Source organism: Ammospiza nelsoni, chromosome 1, assembly GCF_027579445.1.
Source record: "Ammospiza nelsoni isolate bAmmNel1 chromosome 1, bAmmNel1.pri, whole genome shotgun sequence".
In the NCBI taxonomy this organism is placed as follows: Eukaryota; Metazoa; Chordata; class Aves; order Passeriformes; family Passerellidae; genus Ammospiza; species Ammospiza nelsoni.
In genome coordinates, this window is record NC_080633.1 from 22,159,528 (window position 1) to 22,179,104 (window position 19,577).

General features: G+C 36.2%; 1 protein-coding gene across 3 annotated transcripts in view; it reads right to left on the reverse strand.

The window, feature by feature from the left end:
• ABCB1 (ATP binding cassette subfamily B member 1) overlaps positions 1 to 19,577 on the reverse strand; it is a 48,548-nt gene that overhangs the window by 18,975 nt on the left and 9,996 nt on the right. For 2 of the 3 annotated variants that reach the window (XM_059467209.1, XM_059467201.1), the window contains exons 2-15: positions 17,175 to 17,337; positions 16,262 to 16,377; positions 15,450 to 15,510; positions 14,009 to 14,156; positions 11,103 to 11,175; positions 7,300 to 7,491; positions 6,457 to 6,628; positions 5,210 to 5,334; positions 4,286 to 4,457; positions 2,591 to 2,704; positions 2,169 to 2,279; positions 974 to 1,099; positions 579 to 782; positions 46 to 216 (exon numbers count right to left, since the gene is read on the reverse strand). In XM_059467209.1, coding sequence (XP_059323192.1) covers positions 46 to 216; positions 579 to 782; positions 974 to 1,099; positions 2,169 to 2,279; positions 2,591 to 2,704; positions 4,286 to 4,457; positions 5,210 to 5,334; positions 6,457 to 6,628; positions 7,300 to 7,491; positions 11,103 to 11,175; positions 14,009 to 14,156; positions 15,450 to 15,510; positions 16,262 to 16,353 — 1,761 coding nt within the window. In that variant the 5' untranslated portion in view covers positions 16,354 to 16,377; positions 17,175 to 17,337. Of the gene's footprint in view, positions 1 to 19; positions 217 to 578; positions 783 to 973; positions 1,100 to 2,168; positions 2,280 to 2,590; positions 2,705 to 4,285; positions 4,458 to 5,209; positions 5,335 to 6,456; positions 6,629 to 7,299; positions 7,492 to 11,102; positions 11,176 to 14,008; positions 14,157 to 15,449; positions 15,511 to 16,261; positions 16,378 to 17,174; positions 17,338 to 19,577 lie in introns of all 3 variants that reach the window. The other variant, XR_009418005.1, reaches the window with a different exon arrangement.

Genomic DNA, 19,577 nt, shown 5'->3' on the forward strand with positions numbered 1-19,577 from the left:
ATATTAGGCTCCTACTTACATGCTTCTTTCTAAAACTCCACTGACCTTGTCCAGTGCTGCCTGCACAATTGATTCACTCTCAGTATCCAAAGCTGATGTTGCCTCATCAAGCAGAAGAATTTTAGGATTGCGAACCAAAGCTCTGGCAATTGCTATTCTTTGCTTCTGGCCTCCACTGAGCTGTGCCCCTCTTTCTCCAACCACAGTTTCAAACTTCTACAAGACAAACACATGTATTGAAAAGACTCAGTGTCACAGTCCCTCCACTAAAGATGCCAGCAATGCCAGAGATGCTGGTAACACCTTCTCCTTTCTCTACAGGAATAAACACCTACTGGATACACCCGACTAATCATTTGTGTTCTGGAATTCTGGTAGTTCCTCAAATGACAGCCAAATCATTGCCTGAAGATATAAAATGAACATTATTCTCAAAAGTTATGAGGAAGCTCTGCATAGCTCTGCATATTCACAGGTCCAGGATAGCTTCCTGTCTTAACAAGCATTCCTTCTGAGGAATCATTTGGCACAAGAAGTTTTAGAAGAAATTATTGCATCAGAAGAGCTGATCTGCTTACATTGGGTAGCTTCATGATGAAGTCATAGGCATTTGCCTCCTTGGTGGCTTTTTCAATCTCCTCCATGGTGACATCCTCACGGCCATAGCGAATATTTTCTGCAATAGTAGTGGCGAAGAGCACGGGCTCCTGATTCACCACGCCAATAACCTCCCGCAGATACCGTATGTTTAAGCTCTTAATGTCCTGCCCATCAATGGTAACCTAAACAAAAGAGAGCAGACAAAAACTGTCTACTGCTTGTTTTGATCAAGGAACCTCTCTCTCCATGCCAGCATGTGCCATTTCAGGGGACGCTTCACCATGTCACTGGAAAATTGACAAGAGCAGCGAGGCTGGAAGTAGACTTTCCACACATGGTGTGCAGAGCATTCATCTCACTTGAGGTGTCTTACCGTGCCTTTCTTGGGATCATAAAATCTCTGGATGAGCTGAACAGTTGTGCTTTTCCCACAGCCACTGCCACCAACCAGGGCCACTGTCTGGCCAGAATTAATCTTGAGATTCAAGCCCTTCAGTATCTGTCCATATGAGAAGGTTGGTCAAAAACATAACAGTATTTAGAAATGTCAAGGTAAATTTGAAAGACTAGAATGAAATAACCTTTATATTTCTAGCCAAATTTTGTAGAAAAAATTTATAAACATGTGGATTTAAATTTTGCATTACTGATGACTTCAGCTTATTTTTCCTTATAATTACATCACAATTGGCTCAGTATCAATGTACCATACAACACACTCCTCAATTACCTGTCTCACGAACCAGTTCATATGACAAAATAATAGTATTACACTATTCATTACTAACAGAAAATACAAAAACAATACAATGAAGAATTTCTGTGTTATGTTGCCTCACCTTTTTCATTAATTCATCATATGCTGACTACAGGGAAGCTATGTAAAAGTCATGGTTAAAAGCTGAGTAAATTTCCTTGCTGCCTACCAAAATTAAGAAAGGTCACTTTATCAAGATCGGGGATTTTCCTTCAAGGTAAAGAAGGAAAATTACATAATGCAAAGACACTTTCCATGGAAATATTTTCAAGAACCATTGATATGTTATCTATCATCACTGCATTAAGATTCCGAATACATGACAGTGTTTTAAAAAGAAAACTTCTTCTCTGTCTAGACAAGTACAGATTCTGATCTCTGTTCCATAAACAGCAAGTCCTTGATGAAACTGCTTTCTTTTTTTCCTGGTTCAGACACAGTCATAAAAAGCTGCATTGCAATTATTTTAAAACTTATTAGCTCATTATTATTACTATACACAAACATTTGAGTTAGGATTGTAAAATTATTTTTATAGAAATATATATTTATAGTTTTTTGCATAGCCACACTAACTAGGGCATTAGACAAAAAAATTATTCAGGAAACTTAACATGTTTACCCAAGGTGGAAATAAATCTAACTAAAATCATTGTGATGACACAGTAGTTTTAAATACATTAGAGAATCAATCTGAAACTGTTAGATTTTCAACAAAAAATAATTTATGTGAATTTTTAATTATTTTTTCCCAAAATATGATCCATATGTTCCACTGTAATATATATATATGAAGTTTCAATTACAGTACCTCAACATCTGGTCTGGATGGGTAATTGAAGTAAACATTTATTAATTCCAAGTTTCCTTTTATGTGGTCTGGTTTGTAACCTGCCTCTGAATAGCTGTCAATTTGAGGTTCCTGCGCAAAATAAAATAAAATAAAATAATAACCAATTTTTCTTCGTAAAGAAGTCCTGGAATGCACCATTATTCTGCAGAAATGTTAAACAGGTTTTTAAAGTAATTTAGGTGAGGTTTCTGAAAGATCTAAATGACACAATATTTTCCTCCCTCACTGCTACATTGCTACATTGTTGATATGCTCATGCAAGAATACTTACAAAATTTTTCCATTAAGCTTCTGTGTGAATTTAGTTCCTGTCTTTAAAAAGAAGGGTCTCTTACCTTCAAGAGAAGTTTTGAAATTATAATGAGGGCAATGATACTCACATTGTCTATTATGTTAAAGATGGCGTAGGCAGCTCCTCTTGCACTTGCAAACGCCTCTATGCTTGGAGCAGTCTGTCCAATACTGAAAGCTCCAATCAATACAGAGAAAAAGACCTGAAAGAAATGTTTACAGAGGCATATATTCATTCTCATTTAAGCAGAAAATTATATTTATTTCTGTTAGGTATTTTTGGGTAAGGAGGTCTGTTAAGGGAAGTTTAATGAATCTAGAATTAAAGCAAAACTGAAAAGGTCTCTCTTGGGCAAAGAAAAACATTAAGAAAAGGGCTTTTTAAGGTTCATATCAGAACTGAGAAGCTGTACAACAATAATTTTGCAAATACATTGAGAAAAAGTGAAAAAAGTGACTCAGAGTTGTAAAACCTATGACAAAAAATTTAGAATTGCACTTGATGTCTCAGGATTTATTGTACTAATGCATTCTTTGGCCAAAGACTGGAAAGTTTATTATATATCTGCCACAGAACAACAACAGATATGCAAAACACTATCATTCTGCTTTCAAAGAGACAGTGAGACAAGTATAGAAAGCCAAGTTCTTCATCAAAAAGTAATAAAGGATACCCCACTTCAATGAAAGAGCAAAGTGCAAGCAAACAAGAAACAGCAGCAGAAGAGAAAAATTCATCATTTTCTCAGAATAGCAGTTCATTACTTTCAGTTAGTATCAAAACAAAAGCAATTAAACCACCCTGCTCAGAGTTCATAACAGCCATAGTAGTCAGAGCAAAGTCTGTCACACCCATCCTCTTGAACAGAGATCATTCACAGGTTTTAAACCCAATAATGCATCATCCATGTCATAAAAACATCGTTTGAACTACAACACAATTTGCAATAGAGCTTGCAAATACTTTGAACAGAATAAATTACACATAAAGTCATGAACTTCACTGAACCTTCCATATGCCAGCCTGTACAAAAGGTTCAAAAGAGCCAAAACCACATATCAGAGACATTTTCCACAAGCTTCAGTGATTCTTCAATGAAACAGGTAGTTTAAAAAATATACAAATATATGCATATTGTCAACTGGCTGGGTTTCATCATGGTTAACAAAGTTATTCTTCTTCCCCTGTTTTCTTCATATTTCATGCAAAATTAGAATGGTTTCCACATCAAGAGAATAATTTAAGCTATGATCTAAGTGTTATGGTTTTCTTCCTTCAGTTAGATGGTGAAGTATTTCCTAGTCACAAGTATGTTTTTACCCCCCCAATTTCTAAAACATACCAAGAAGTGATTCCAACCTCTCATGGTGCAAAACATAAGCAAACATTAAGAAAATTATCTACTTAGAGTGCACAACAGCTAAAAAAAGGTATTTGTTTCTGCACCCTGGAAATGTATTCAGACCTCTGAAAGCAAATAGCAACTAGAAAAGATCTTGCACTTCAGTTTTTGGTTGAACTGTTTCTATATCAGTCTGGTCTTATGAAAATCAGAAGATATCTAGGATTAGTTGAAAATCATATATGTTTTAATTGGGCTCATATAGATTGTGAAATCCTACAGAAACAACATGTAGGCTTCTGTGGTGAGAATCTTTTTGTTAAGAAGGGAAGCTACTTTTCCAATTTTGAGACACAATTCTTATTACAGTCAAATACACACTTTAAGGTTTGTTCTTTATTATTTCTCACTGTCACTGAGAATTTACTCATTAATACTTACTGTGAGAACTTTGCCAATAGTGTAATCATCAGTTAAGACCAAAGTAGTTCCATACCAGAATGCCAGTGCATATGATGCGTATATTAGTAAGAAAGCAGCACCCATAGAAATATTAGCTGTAATAGCCTTTCTTATTCCCATCCGTTTAGCATCTTCTAAATTTTTATGATATCTGGAAGAAAGATAGAAGTTCAAAGTAGACTCACACTTGTCCCATGGCAGACATCACAAAAGCTCTGTGGATGGATTAGAAAAAGAATGTTTACAAAGTACAGCAGTTAGGTACATAAAATAGCTAACCCTAAGACTGTATAAAGGTAAGCCTGATAGTCAGGCATGGAGTTTCTAAGGCAACCCCTGAAAATGCCAACATTAGTCAACTTGGTGTATAGAAAAAAAAAGGGCATTGCAGGTCAGGGACTGCCATTTAAATTGCTTCTATAGATCAGTGAACTTTTATTGTGAACCACTCAAGATTAAAGGTTAAAATATATCAGCAGATCTATATTTTACAGTACAGCGAAAATAGAGATACTGTTTGTTAGCACCTTCTCAACTACTGAGTAATCAGATTAGATTATGCAATAGTGTAGTTTCAGATTAGATTACTCAGTAGATTACTCAGATTATTTATAGATTACCAAGCATATCATCACCTCTTCACAGAACAGAGGTCCTTTTTTGTCTAAAGCTCTCACAGTAAGATATTTGAAGTCGTTTGCATACCCCATAATGCAGAGACAACATATCAACTCTAGAAAAATAACTGATTGTCTTTCAACATGTAGCAAACCTTTTAACAATCTCTCATTAACTAAAAATGCACAAAGCACAAGACTCTCAACAGAAAATATACAAGAAAATCTCAAGCCATTTGAAGTGAGTATTTTAATATCCAGTGATGGAAGCAAATACTGCTCTTACCTTTTAATTTCTTTTTCCTGTCCTCCAAAAGCTATTACAGTACGGATTGCTGCCAGAACTTCTTCCGCAACAGCACCTGCTTTTGCATATGCAGCCTGTTCTTTGTCAGTGAAAGCAGAGAGAACCTAATACAGAATCAAGTATTTTGACACATGAAAACCAGAATAAGCTCAAGCACTCAAAATGGCTTTTATCACAATTAGTGTGTTCCAATATGAAGCGTTTTGACTATACTAGGCACGGGTGCAGAATGTCCAGTAATCAAATTCCTAAGTATGCTGTGAATTCAATCAAATAATTCCACATTGTAAACAACTAAGGCCTGGATTTTCCCTTTTCCCCCAGTGCAAGAGATAAGAGGAGTGCTCATAGTGAGCTGCTGTGGTTTTCCCCAGGCAGACCTCCTTAGCTCATTCTCATCTCTGGCTGCCTTAGCCAGAGGACCCTGTAGCTTAAACTGTGAAGAAGTGGCCACAGTCTGTGAAGACACAGCCAGTTGACATACATGGCACATACATCTCCAATCCTACCTTTTCTGCAATATATTTACTCAAGACAGTGACAGCTTTAATGATCTTTGAAATATAAGGGAAATTAAATACCATAAAAGTCTGAAGACTTTAAAATATAATGCACTGTGGTCCCATGGAAATTTGGACCTTTTCTCATCTGGGTCTGTACAGAATTTCTTACCAAATTTTTTAACAACTATGCAAAAACCTCTGTGTCTGAGACAAAGGGTTTTTTCTAAATTATTCTCTTATTTTCCAGGAGGTGCAATTATTTCTTTCAAGAGAAAAAGTACATATACGGATGTAAGTTAAAGATTTACAGATGTAGATTCTACACATATATCTTGCTTCTTTCTCTGTATGTGCAATATTAGCAGAAACAGCTTCAAACCAAACACGTCTACCCAATCTATGGAAATTATAATATTCAAATGACATAAAATTACTGAATTGTAGAATGACCTTGGAAGGGATATTAAAGATAGCTAGTTCCAGCTGCTCTGCCATGGGCATGACACCTACCACTGGACCAGGTTGCTCAGAGCCCAATCTGACTTGGCCTTGAATGAGAGGGTACTGATACACAGTTCACCTAAGAGCTTATGCACCTAAGTGTTATCTAAAGCTATAATTGCTCTAAGGACACATTCTAATACTAAGAGTTACAGATATGATAGATATATTTCAATATCTGTCATTAATATAAAACCTGATGCTGTACATATGTTAACTTACCTTTGCCCAGAGGGCTGCTGAAAGTCCCAGGACAGGGCTAACTGCTAGTATTACAAGGGTTAATTTCCATCCTCTTATGAGACCAACAATAAATCCTGTCACAAATGTTGTTAGTGCTTGAACAAGCAATCCAACCTTGTCACCGATTCCGTCATTAATCTTGGAGACATCACTGAAGAACAAATTACAGAGAGGAAGAAAAATGCAGAAAGCACAAGAAAGATTTCCAGTTTTGTTACATGTGAAAGACAATCTTTATTATTCAATTACTGCTCATTACTGCTCCCAATAACAGTTTTCTTCAAGGTAAAGCATTATGTAGTGTGGCCAAGGAAAATTTCATATTTCTTGTGAAATTGTGATGCTATAAACCTGCTTTTGTCTGAAAAAGTTAAAATTTTTTTCTATAGAGCAAAACTACTCTCACTTTCTTAATTCCAGAGTTTTTATCAGTTTGGTATTTGTGGGCTGTTTGGAAATGAAAGAAAAGGATTTCATATAGGCAATGTTATGCAGTTAAAGCTGTACACATTGCTGGGCTGAGCCAGCACCTTTTTCAGTCCTCGGTGTGTCCAGAAAGGAACTGCTTTCTCCTCATGGGGTAATAACATAGGCTGGGCTTTAGTCATCCTATGAGTTCAAGGGAACTTTACAAAATGCTTTTCTGACATCTTTGTGACAGTCCTGTATCAGAAGTACTAGCAAGTCAGTCCCTGACACTCTCCATGAGGAAACTTGAAAACTTTGTTTCACAGTGAAATTGTTTAATTTAAAAATAAAAATTTTTAAGTCCTACATATTTCACAAGATCAAATAACATTCGAAAAGCTATGGTGTACTTACTCTAGAAGACGAGTGTTAAGTTCTCCCACATCATTTACATCAAACCATCCAATTTCCTGTCTCATAATTGCATGAAAAAATTTTTCTCTAATTTTTTTTATTTGCCGACCTGCTGCTAAGGTCCAGAACGAAGTCTGAATATAAGCAGCAAGGAGAACACCAGCTGCTATTCCAGAATAGTAGTATGCATATCTGTAAGGAAAACAAAAACAAAAAAGGGCAAGATTCTCTGAAATCAGGTTAAAATTGGTTTAATTACTTTGCTAGTGCGAATTTATCATGATGCTTACTTTTTCTGTGTAATCTGAATTAGGGTTTATATGCTTGTACTAAAACTTACACTTCACTGTAAAACTTGCTGAGTTTTCCATGAATAGCATTAAACATCAGAATGATCTTTTTTAAAATTTAGTAAGTTTTTTCTCATAAGATTCTTTTAGAACTGTATTTCTGATACAATACCCTTTTCACTTGAATCTGTCATGTCCATAAACTGCCTAGCATTTATAACATACATAGACAGACCAAATCACATATATGTATAGCATATACACATTTAAATCATAAACATGCCTGTCTATGTAAATAAATAAATAAGTGGATGGATGCAGTAAATATTTCCTGATTTGACAATACAGCATTACTATAATGACAGCTACTGAAAACAAATGCCATTAGATCAAAAATTCTTTGGATCTCTTATTCATAACTGATATCTTACTTTTACATTAATTCAGCCCTGTGCTATGAGCAGGGTGTCAAATCCAAACCAGGAGTATGTGAACCACAATATTTCTCAGACTGGGAGTAAATCTGAGTCACAGCTTTAAACTGTTTAAAAATAATAAAAATCAATTTTGATTTGATGAAGAATTACATCAGAATCAGTCATAATGGAACTTAGAACTGAATTTTAAAAATGTAACTTAATGGATTTCATTTTCAAAACACAACTAAAATCAATGATTAAATATTTATGATGTATATCACCTGCAATTATAAGAATAATGTATCTATATAAAAGTAAACCATTAGCACAAAGCTTGACTCATGACGTTTTGTGAACTCTTGTGACCTTCACTCTTTCACTAAGTTATCCATACTGATTTTATAGAACTTTAAAATGAAACTTGGCAGGAGAACTTTCAGGAATCTGTGTGCAAATGCTCTGCTCTAAGAGAGAATGGCTTTACAAATTAAACTTCTCAAATTTTGCTCCAATCTGTCTTGTGGCTATATCATACAGTTCGGTTAGGGACTTCGAAACTGTACTCATTATGAAATTCACTTAATCAAAAGTGTTTAATAAAATCAGGTTAATGCCTAACAGAAAGCTGGTTAGTTGAATATTGACTTCAATTGCATTTGGCTCCATTAAAAAAAAGGTTCTCAAACTACAACCAAGAAACCGATTCTAAATTCAGCAGTAATTACTTTAGACAAAAATTACTTTATGATGCTACATTTCTTCAAAGAATTGATTTATGCTTGGACTTTGTTTACTGGCAAATCATTTCCAAAGGGATTCATGGCTTTGCCAGATTCCATGCTGATGAAATAAAGTCTGTAAATTCACTGCTGTAACTTATCAAAGAGTAAATGCACATTGAATTGAAAAATAATAGTTCTGTTTCTTTTGGGAAATCGTTGTAGTTTAGGTAAACTGTTTGAGTAACAAACTCAACTAAGTCCACATGTATAGTTCAGTACTTGAACACACCCGTGTGAGAACTCTGTCCTTGCAAACAGTTTCTATCATTATTTGACCTGCTGTCAGGCATTCTAGAGAAACAAGGAGCTGGTGCAAAGAGCTTCGTCACACCAGTGAAAATGTCAACTCAAGGTTCTATTTAGAAAGCTTGGGAAAGAGCACCTATTCCCATGCTGCTATTAATATATTTATTAGTAAACAATCTGTTTCTAAAGGGAAACTAAGGCTGCTTTTTATTCTTGCTTGTACTTTCAGAATTAATTTGTGGTGGGTTTGGCCCTGGTTGGATTCCAGTTGAGGACACTACAACTTTCCTTCTTCAGCTAGACTAGGAAGAGAAAAATATAATTCAAAGCTCATAAGTGAAGGTAAGGACAGGGAGAGATCACTCACCAATTAAATAATGGGCAAAACAAATTTTACTATTTCCTATGTAGCAATTTTTAGTAATTTTTAAAAAGCTCTTTCAGAATAAACACGAGACAGACTTTGAAAATGTTGTGCAGCTAGGCATCAAGTGTTTACTAAACACAGAACAGTTAGGGTAACTTCACCCATACACACATTATTTAGTTTGCAATTCTGCCTTCAAATTTGTTTTTGAATCAGTGGGAACAAGTATATACCACTGAACATTTCTTACATTCATGTCAGAGACTGACAGAAATATTGCAGGAGCAAGAAGCTCTCCTATAAAGCATAACTGCCAATTCCCTCTTGATTCATTCTCATTACATTCAGGTTCTTCATTTCTAAGAAACAGCCTTTTCATACCTTGTCCATTTATTTTATGGTAAAGAGCTGTTTGGGTATGTTTTGGTTTGGGGTTTTTTGGTGTAAATAGTCATAGTTTTTTTAATTGAAAAAATTAACTGCTGAAGCTACATAAGTTTACAGTCCACCGTTACCCAAAATTATAATGCACTTTGATATCAAACAGCAAGATTTACTACAGAAAATGCCTTATCTCCTTCTCTTCAAAAAAGATAATTGTCTTGAAGAGTACATCAGACTTTTTTCAATATCTAATGAGGAACAGAGTTCAGCCTGAAGAAAAGAACATGCAGTGGTACAAGAAACACACAAACTTCAGACATCCTGCATAAATCAAGTGTATGGACAATGGTTAATAAAGCTTTTAACAAAACACATCTATTAGCAGATTATTATGTTTCTTCTTATTTGATCTTTTCCTTAAGGAGTTTTGTAGCAGAAGCACCTACTGGCTATTGTCTTCTGCTGTTTCCAGCTCTAGAATGCCAGATTTAAGGCGGCATATAAACTAAATCTGCATTTTCTACAGTCTAGATAATTATAGAATTATAGAATTGTTAGGTTGGTAGAGACCTCTAAGATATTTGAATCCAGCCACTAATTCAGCACTGCCAAGTCCATCACTAAAACTGGTCCCTCAGTCTCACATCCACAAATCTTTTAAACACATCCAGGGATGGTCACTCAACTGCATTCCTGGACAGCCTGTTCCAGTGTTTGACAACCCTTTCCACAAAGATATTTTTTCTAACATCCAACCTCCCCTGGCACAATTTGAGGCCATTTCCTTTTGTCATGTTGCTTATTAGCTGGGAGAAGAGACTGAACCCTCTCTTGCTATAATCTCCTTTCAGGTACTTGTAGAGAGTGACTTAGCTGAACTTGATGCTTTGGCAGCAAAGTAGGTAGTATCTGAAAATTCAACTTTTTTTTGCAGATGAATCACCATAGCTCAAGGTATTGACAGATTATAATCAATATAATTTTTTATCATAACAATTACTCTTTATAAATTCAGAGGACGAGAAGAAAGAAGGATGGCAATGCAGATTTCTGGGATATAGAGCACCCTTGAAATATGTCAGGATTGATCAGAGCAAGAGATTACAGGGAAATTGTTGGAAATAGCTAGGAATGTTCAAGAATCTTACCAGGGCCTCAAATAATCCCTTGTGTCAATCTTTACTTACACATATTATTAAATCATTGGTTTTTTATGTTGTTTGAAGTGTGCGAAACATCCTTGGGAGAGGAATGGCTTGACTAGAAATGTGTGACTACATTAGAAAAAGAAGAGGAAATATCAATTTTTAATTACCTTGTCATGTCTTCTTCCAGCTGGCTAAGCATTTCTGCAGTGACATTCATCAATTCATTTACTGAAGAGTTTCCTTAGAAAGGAAGAGCAAGATTTAACAAATCTTAACAGAGCAAGATTTAACAAATTAGTTTTCCTGCATGCTGTTCAGCATATCTGGAGTTGCTACATCTCCTTTTGAATCAAGATGATTTGGAAGAAAGGAGGAAATTTTAATGCACATGAATGAACATTACTAATACAGGGTTTGTCGTAACTCCACTGACTACAAAACTACATCACTGTAATTTGAGATTTAAAAGTCTTCTTGAGCACACACACATAGAGGAACAGAGTGGTTTGGGTTGGAAAGGACCTTAAGGGGTCCACCCAGTTTTAACCCCGTACCATGAACAGGGACACCTTCCACTAGACCAGATTGCTCAGGGCCTCATCCAAGCTGGCATTGAACACTTCCAGGGATCAGGCATCCACAACATCTCTGGTATACATGTCCCAGTCTCTCATCACACTCACACTAAATTGTCCCTCTTTCAGTTTAAAGCTATTAGCCCTCATCCTATTACTACAGGTTGTTGTAAAATGTTGCCTTCCAACCCCAATTTGCTCAGCCTGTCCCCATAAGGGAGTTGCTTCAGCCCTCTGATCATCTTCATGGCCCTCCTTTGAAGTTACTCCAACAGTTATCCTTCTTATGGTGCAGGGTCCCAGAGCAGGATGCAGCACTCCAGAGAGATGTAGAGAGCGTAGAAACACCACCCTCCACATGCTGCTCACAATTCTTTTGATGCAGCACATGATATTACTTCCCGGGCTGCTAGCCTACAGTACTGGCTCACATTGAGCTTCTTGTCAGCAAACACCTCCAAATCATTCACCTCAGGGCTGCTTTCAAACCATTTTTCTCCCAGCCTATATTGTGCTTGGGATTACCCCAACCCACATGCAGGACCTTGCCCTTTGCCTTGTTGAACTTCATGGCATTCCCAGAGATCCACCTCTCCAGCCTGTCAATTTCCCTCTGGATGCACCCCTTCCCTCAAGCGCATCAACTGCACTGCACAGCTTGGTGTAGTTGGCAAACTTGCTGAGGGTGCACCAGATCCCACTGGTGCACCAGATCCATGTCAAGGACAAAGCTTGACCAGATCCCACTGTCCATGTCAAGGACAAAGCATTGAACAGTGTCAGTCCCAATACTGACTCCTGAAGAACCCACTCATCACTGGTCTCCACTTGGACAACTCTTTGAGTGTGACCCTACAGCCAATTTCTTATCCACCAAGTGATCCATCCATCAAACTCATGCCTCTCCAATTTAGTGAAAACTGTGTTGATTGGGACGGTGTCAAGTGCTTTGCAGATAGTCCAGGTGGATGATGTCCAAGCTCTTCCCTACACACCAAATCGGTAACCCAGTTGCAAAATGCCATCAAATTTGTCAGGCATTATTTGCCCTTAAAAAAGTAATGCTGGCCCTCGTCAATCCTCTCTGTATATTCCATGTGCCTGCGCACAGTTTCCAGGAGGATCTGCTTCATGATCTTGCTGGGCACAGAGGTGAGATTGACTGGCCTGGAGTTCCCTGGGTCTTCCTTTTTCCCTTTTTAAAAATTAGGGTTATGTTTCCACCTCTTTCAGTCAGTGGGAACTTCATCAGACTGCCATAATATCTCAAATATAATGGACAGCAACTTCCTCCATCCATTCCCTCAGATCCCACAGATGCATCTCATCGGGTCTCATGGACTTGTGGAACTCCAGATGCCTTAGATAGTCTCAAACGTGACCTCCTACAGCAGGCAGTTCTTGACTCTCCCAGTCTCTGCCTTCCCCTTCTGTGATTTGGGCAGTGTGCCTGTAACATTTGCCAGTGAAGACTGAGGTAAAAATCATTGAGCCCCTCAGCCTTTCTGTATTTCAAATAAACAGGTCTCCCATTTCCTTTTGGAGAGGGCCCACATTTTCCCTCATCACCCTTTGATCACTGACCTACCTATGCAAGCTATTCTTGTTGCCCTTGACATCCCTGGCCAGATTTAATTCTATCAGGGTTTTAGCTTTCCTAACCTAATCCCTGGCTGCTTGACAGGTACTCTGTATTTCTCCCAAGCTCCCTTTCCTTGCTTCCACCCTCTCAAGGCTTCCTTTTTGTGTTTGAGCTTGCCTCCTTGTTCATCCATGTAAGCATCCTGGTGTTTCTGCCTGACTTCTTCTTGGTTGGAATGCATTGCTCTTGAGCTTGGACAAGGTCATCCTTGAATATCAACCAGCTTTCTTGGGCTCCTCTTCCCTCCAAGGCTTTATCCCATGGTACTTTACCTAGAAGGTCCTTGAAGAGGTCCAGGTCTGTTCTGCTAAGGTTCTAGATAGTGATTTTGCTGTCCTCCCTCCTTGCTGCCCTAAAACTCCATGATTTCATGGTCACTGCAGCCCAGGCTGCCCTCCAGGTTCACATTCCCCACCAGTCTCTCCTTTTTAGCAAGAAAGAGGTCCAGCATAGCACCTCTCCTCACTGGCTCCTCTATCATTTGAAGAATTTATCATCAACACAAACCAGGAACCTCCTGGATTGCTTGTGCCTGGTGGTGTTGTTCCTCTAGCAGTTATTGGGGTGGTTGCAGACCCCCATGAGGACCAGGGCTGGTGAATGCCAGGCTGTTCCAATCTATCTACAGGGACCTCATCTGCTCGGTCTCCCGGGTCAGGCAGCCTATAGGAGACTCTCACTACAATGTCACCCCAACCACAGTGTATTTCTGTTATAATGAACATGAGCAGCTAATTTGCATCATAGCATAGCATTGTTGTTTCTGACAACTGTATCTCCTGTCAAGGTGTGTGAATCTTCCTGTTTCTGTTTTAAATAGGAGCCATTGATCTTGTCATAGCAGATATATTCTTACCTGTGAAATTTTTTTCTCCAAATGCAACAAAGCTATCAGTCATATCACCAAAAATCATCATGGCAAAAGGGAGACTGCTTCCATGGGCTACTGCCATCACAGTGCCCAGTATCATTAATAATTTATCTGACCAGCTGGAGTATCGGAACTGTGAGTGAGAAGAGAAATTCATTCTAACTGTTGTACTAGAATGCTAACACAATGTTATGTCTACAAAGTCAAGAAAGTAAAGAAAAAGCTATAAATTGTACACCTGCTCTCCCAAATCTACAACTTTATCTCTTTAGAATTACAGTTTAAAATAATTTTAAATATACAGGTATAAATCCTTTCTATATAAGCCCTTATATACTATAAACTCTCAAAACCAGAGAGATGTGACATTTTAATGCACTAGTATCTCCACCTGAGTAAGAAAGACCATAGGAAAACAAGACATACAAAAATTATGCTTTTTACATTTGCCATTTAAAGTTCAAATTATAAGAAATTTTTATGGTGCTATGATAACTAAGGCAATAATTTCTTTTACTGTAAATTCATTATTATGTAGTTAGAAAATCTAATGTTCCTAATGTACCACAGACATTATAAAAAGGTATTGAAATCTAAATCTTAAATTCTCTCATCATTGAACTTAATAAAGTTTGAGCTCATCTATTACAAAATCATTGGGTTCATTCTGTACTGTAAACTACTAAGTTTACTGATGCAAATTATAGTTGTGTGGTGTAATTATACTAGTGTAAACTGATATAGCAAAACAAAGAAATTGGGCACTGGCCACCATCATGTTTATGTTTGTTATTTGCAGTGTCATTGCTGTGTGTTACACACACTAAACCTACAAAATATAAAATATTTCAGTATGGCTAAGAGAGGACCTAGGATTTACTTGATTAAATATTACAAGTTTGTGGTTTAAAATACATAAAGAAAAATTTAAAGAATCTGGAACCTTTTAGCATACAATTCTTAATTTTAACTTTCATCAGTAGCATGGAATCGCCCTTTACTGCTGACACAGGTGATTGAATAATGACTCATGGGGATAATTAGTGTGATTAGTACCTGACTGGTAATTTAGAGGACAAGACCACACTCAGTGTAGGTATGTGGCCATGCTTCTCTCTGTGAACGTGGAAATTCCTATCTTTCATAAACAAATATCTGGTTTGGGTGTGTTTAGGATGATGATTTACCAAGGGAACACTCCTAAGAATACTCATCTGTAAAAGACATCTTCTTTAGTATAACTAAACCCACAAAAAGAACAGCTTGATTTCTATACTATAGTCAATATTCTGTATCATGAATACATTTGGTAGAGACAGTATCATATATTCAGGATGCTAACATAACTGTAACCATTTTTGATTACACTTTGAAATGTGCCTATGTGTATCTATATGTAGATGCATAGAGAGAGAATAAACCTTACCAGTGCAAATGGGCTCACCACCTTAGGTTTTTCCCCTTTCTTCTGCTTCTTCTTTGCCTTGCTAAAAAAAAGTGTGGTAGTTTTAGTGAATTTTAAAAGAGACTTAATTTTGCAGAAATACTAATTCAACATATAAATGCAGTTCAAATATATTATAATTTTGAAATCATTTTACAGCAAACAATTGTGTAAAATGAACATGATTTACTGGGCATTCTTGAGATGTTTCTGTTTAAAACTTCAGCAATGTAAGTAGCATCATCTCCTAACTTCTATAAATTTAAGTCATGTTCTTCCCAGTTCACCCCTTCAAGGATGAAGCAACATCAGTGGGGCTGGTAGTTCCACTATCTGGTCAGGGAAGTTGTGAACTAAAGCACTGTATAGATTTCAAAACAGAAGAGAGGAAAACTTTTGTACATAGTGGATAGGGAATAGATTACATGTTCAAGGTATGTAAAATGTTGATTAACCACTGTACTAAAAATTTTAAGATAATTTTTAGTAGATGACATAAATGTATCCAATATTTCCATTCCAACATAATTTCTGTCATATTTTAGAATTGTTTTTCTAGTCAATACTGAGAGCACTTAGTCCTTTAAAGGAGAAAATAAATAGCCCTTTTGCATGAAATGAATGTGCCAATCAATGCTACTCTTATGTTGATACAAAGCTTTCTCTTACTAGGTCTTCTTAGCAAAGTAAGTTACAATAAGTTTTAAAATATGAATTTCAGTAAAATATAAAGCAAGGTAATGGACTCTAATAAGCTTCAATACCTAATGTTTACTATATTTAAGAATACTTACTGTTTGTCTTCAGATTCATGACCCGGGCTGGAGGCAGCGATCTCATGACTATTCCCATCTGCAGTATACTTCTTTTCATCTTCAGAAGGCATTTTAAATTTATTGAAGATAGTTTCCTGCAAAATTATATTTGACTGAGAAATACAAAATCTTAAGCTGAGGAGAGCAATCTCAACAATCATTTGTTTGAAAGAAAAATATGGCTACTTATTATAATCAGTTAAGTTATTAATATCATATATTACAAAGTGAATATTCCTAATGCACAAGTATAAGCATATTGAAATAAGTCCAGAAGTTTGGAGTTTCCTTACAAACATTTATATTCTGTATTTAGCCATTTGATATCTCCGTCATTTATTTAGTTTCATTTTAATGATATGAGTAACATTTTCTGCAATGCAGCACAGATACACAAAATAAATGAAAAATTAAATGTGTATTTAAAAGAATATGCAGTAAATTAGATTTGTTTTAGTTATCAGTGAATTTATAAAATATCACTGATTTTAAAAAAACCCTCCAAACTACTGACATACCGTGAAAGTTTCCTCCTGGTTTGCGTCTACTCCTCTGAAAAATTATTCAAACCTGAGCAGAATTAATACGGGTAAGGACATGCAGCATGATTGGACTTTGCTCCTCTTATGTAAGACAGACATAACAAATAGCTTTCTCTTGGATTTTTTCCCACTCCAATAGCCTCATTTATCTTGGGTAATGAAATGTATGCACTTTGGACTGTACCTCCCTTTTCCTAAAGGGAATAATACTATCCCTTGAACGCCTGCATAGTTCATTGTCACCTGGGAAAACAAGCCTGAATACTTTATTCTTTCACCAGGAAAAGTTCCCTGTTATAGGCACTGTTGTTTTGATTTTGCCCCTTAAACTGAAAGGAGCTCCCCTTTACCTTATTAGAGATGTTGCTGAATGCTTGAAGTAACTGTTGCACTTAAAGATGAATCCATCCTTGAATGCACAGTGAGAATGAAACCAGGTAACACCAAAACATTGTTTTAATCTTTTGCTTCCTTTCCCATCTTCTAAATCTAATCCAGGAGAACATTGCCCATCTAGCATGAAAGAAAACAGGATTTTACTACAGTGCATATAGTTCCTCATTTGAGTAACTGCAGAACAGCAAGATGAGTTTCAGACTCAATTTAGAAGTGTTTTGGAAATAGCTCTGGTTAGCAGAAATGTGCTTAACTAGTATTCTGATTTTTGAATGTATGTTTATATTCTAAACAGTTTGAAATAGGCCATTTGTTCTTCTGTGGAATGTTCTGTTTTTATCAGTATCTGTAGGCATTGCTTCAATGAAAATAACAAAAATTTTAAACACTTAAATAAATTATTTGCACTTCATAACCCTTTTTTCAATGTATGTATTAAAATAGACATGTTCAACGCTTTTACAGAGGTAAAATTTATGAAAAATTAAATAAAAATACTTGTCCTAGAAGTTAAAAAGTTTTACATGAATTTTCTTGTAGTTCTTCTATCACTTTACTCACACAAAATTTACTTAATCTGATAATTACCCAGAAAAAAAAAAATTGTTTCTTTTTGTTATGCATGCCTGTAATCTCAAAATGTTAGTGAAGCAGTATTTTTATAATATTTTGGAATAGAGATAGTCTTATCAGATTGAGAATTACTTTAGAAAGGGTAGTTTATCATTGCCAATCGAGAAGAATATAAAGAGTTAATAAGTATTATATGTTTATCAAAAGTCATTGTGATGTATTTATATAGAAGTCTATCCACAGCAGTTACTGGGAATGCTGGGTTTTAACTTGTGTGCCTAAATGCTTTCCTGGACATGATCTTAATGGACTGGTCCAATTATTTCAGTGGGAACCAAAAAAACCCTAAAGTAAGTAAGAATCCTTAAAGAAAAGTCAATTGATTAAAAAAAAAAAAAAAGAAAAGGACTAGTATATGCAGTTCTTTCACAACTGTTTTGCCCTAAATGGAGAACAATGAGATCTGTCAGAATGTTCTGTTATCTCATTGCCATGTCTCAATGCTATTGCAGTGCAATCATGATAAGAAACGGAAATAGAGATAAAACACAAGAGCAATTTTTACCAGAGTTTCTATTGCCTGCATAAGTAATGCAAAGAAAATGAAACACATCTGTTTTTATCACACTAGAAGCTGAATCAACTAAATTGATATTAAAAAGTGGGAAAACAGAAGTATAGTATTTTGCATCTACTTAATAAGATGCAAAATTCTGTAACTTCTCTACAGCTTCTGTAGTTTGTTCAGTGACATAGCTCCACAATTGCAGTGAATTTGAAATCAGAGAAGATAATTAGATTTTCTTTTAATCTCTCATATCTGGTTTAAAACCTATAATTTGGGTGAAAGTATACAATTTCAACCTGAAAAAGTTAAATCTGTAAAATAAAACAACAGCAACAGAATCTGAGGCATCACCACTGCACATTACCTGAGTATATGAAAATCATGTAGTAGCTGATTTACAACCAAAATCTACAAAACCACCTAGAAACAATATAGGTGCCAGTCAACCTAATCCAAGGAGAAATACTTTCTCATCCAAAGTCTGGTGACTGGTTTTGCCCTAAATACATTAGCAGGATTCATAAAGCCAGTGTTTGAAAATTCAGCTCAGTTATTTGGTTACATCAACAGCTTACCCTCAGCTTTAGCCAATCTTTGATACCATCAAGGGGGAATTTTTAATTCTATCGGCCCAAGACTTGAAGCATGAAATCCTGTTTAGACATTGTCTGTATCAAGTAGACATTGACTAGAAGATAAGTAAGGATGTCTTGAAAGCAGAGTGTCCTGATCATTGAATAATTCAAAATGAAAGAAAAGGGCTTTTTTTTTGACTTCTACTTACTAGTCACAAAATTTCTCACAGAAGAGGGATTTAAACTGAGATGACCAATACATGACCTTTGGGCTATTTAAGGTTCATAAACAACTTAAAATTCCTTCTCAACCCCGTTTGTTATATTATGATTAGAAGAAGCAGAGATCTGGTAATGTGGGAACTGTTGGAAGATTCAAATCCCTTGTTGTTTCAGAAGCAAATAAAGAATGACTGATAAGTTTCATCTACCTGGACTGTCAAAACTTCTGACCCAGGTCCATTTCAGCCCAATTCAACAGTGGATCAGTGGGATTTCATGAAGATAATGACAACTGCAGCTCAAAGAGCTACCTTTATTGAGTTACGGAGTAATTGTTTTAAGAGATTTTAGACAGTTGAAAGTTCAGTAAAGTGACTCATGAGGTCAGGTAAGTTGGCCTTGTCTAAAGCAATGCCTGT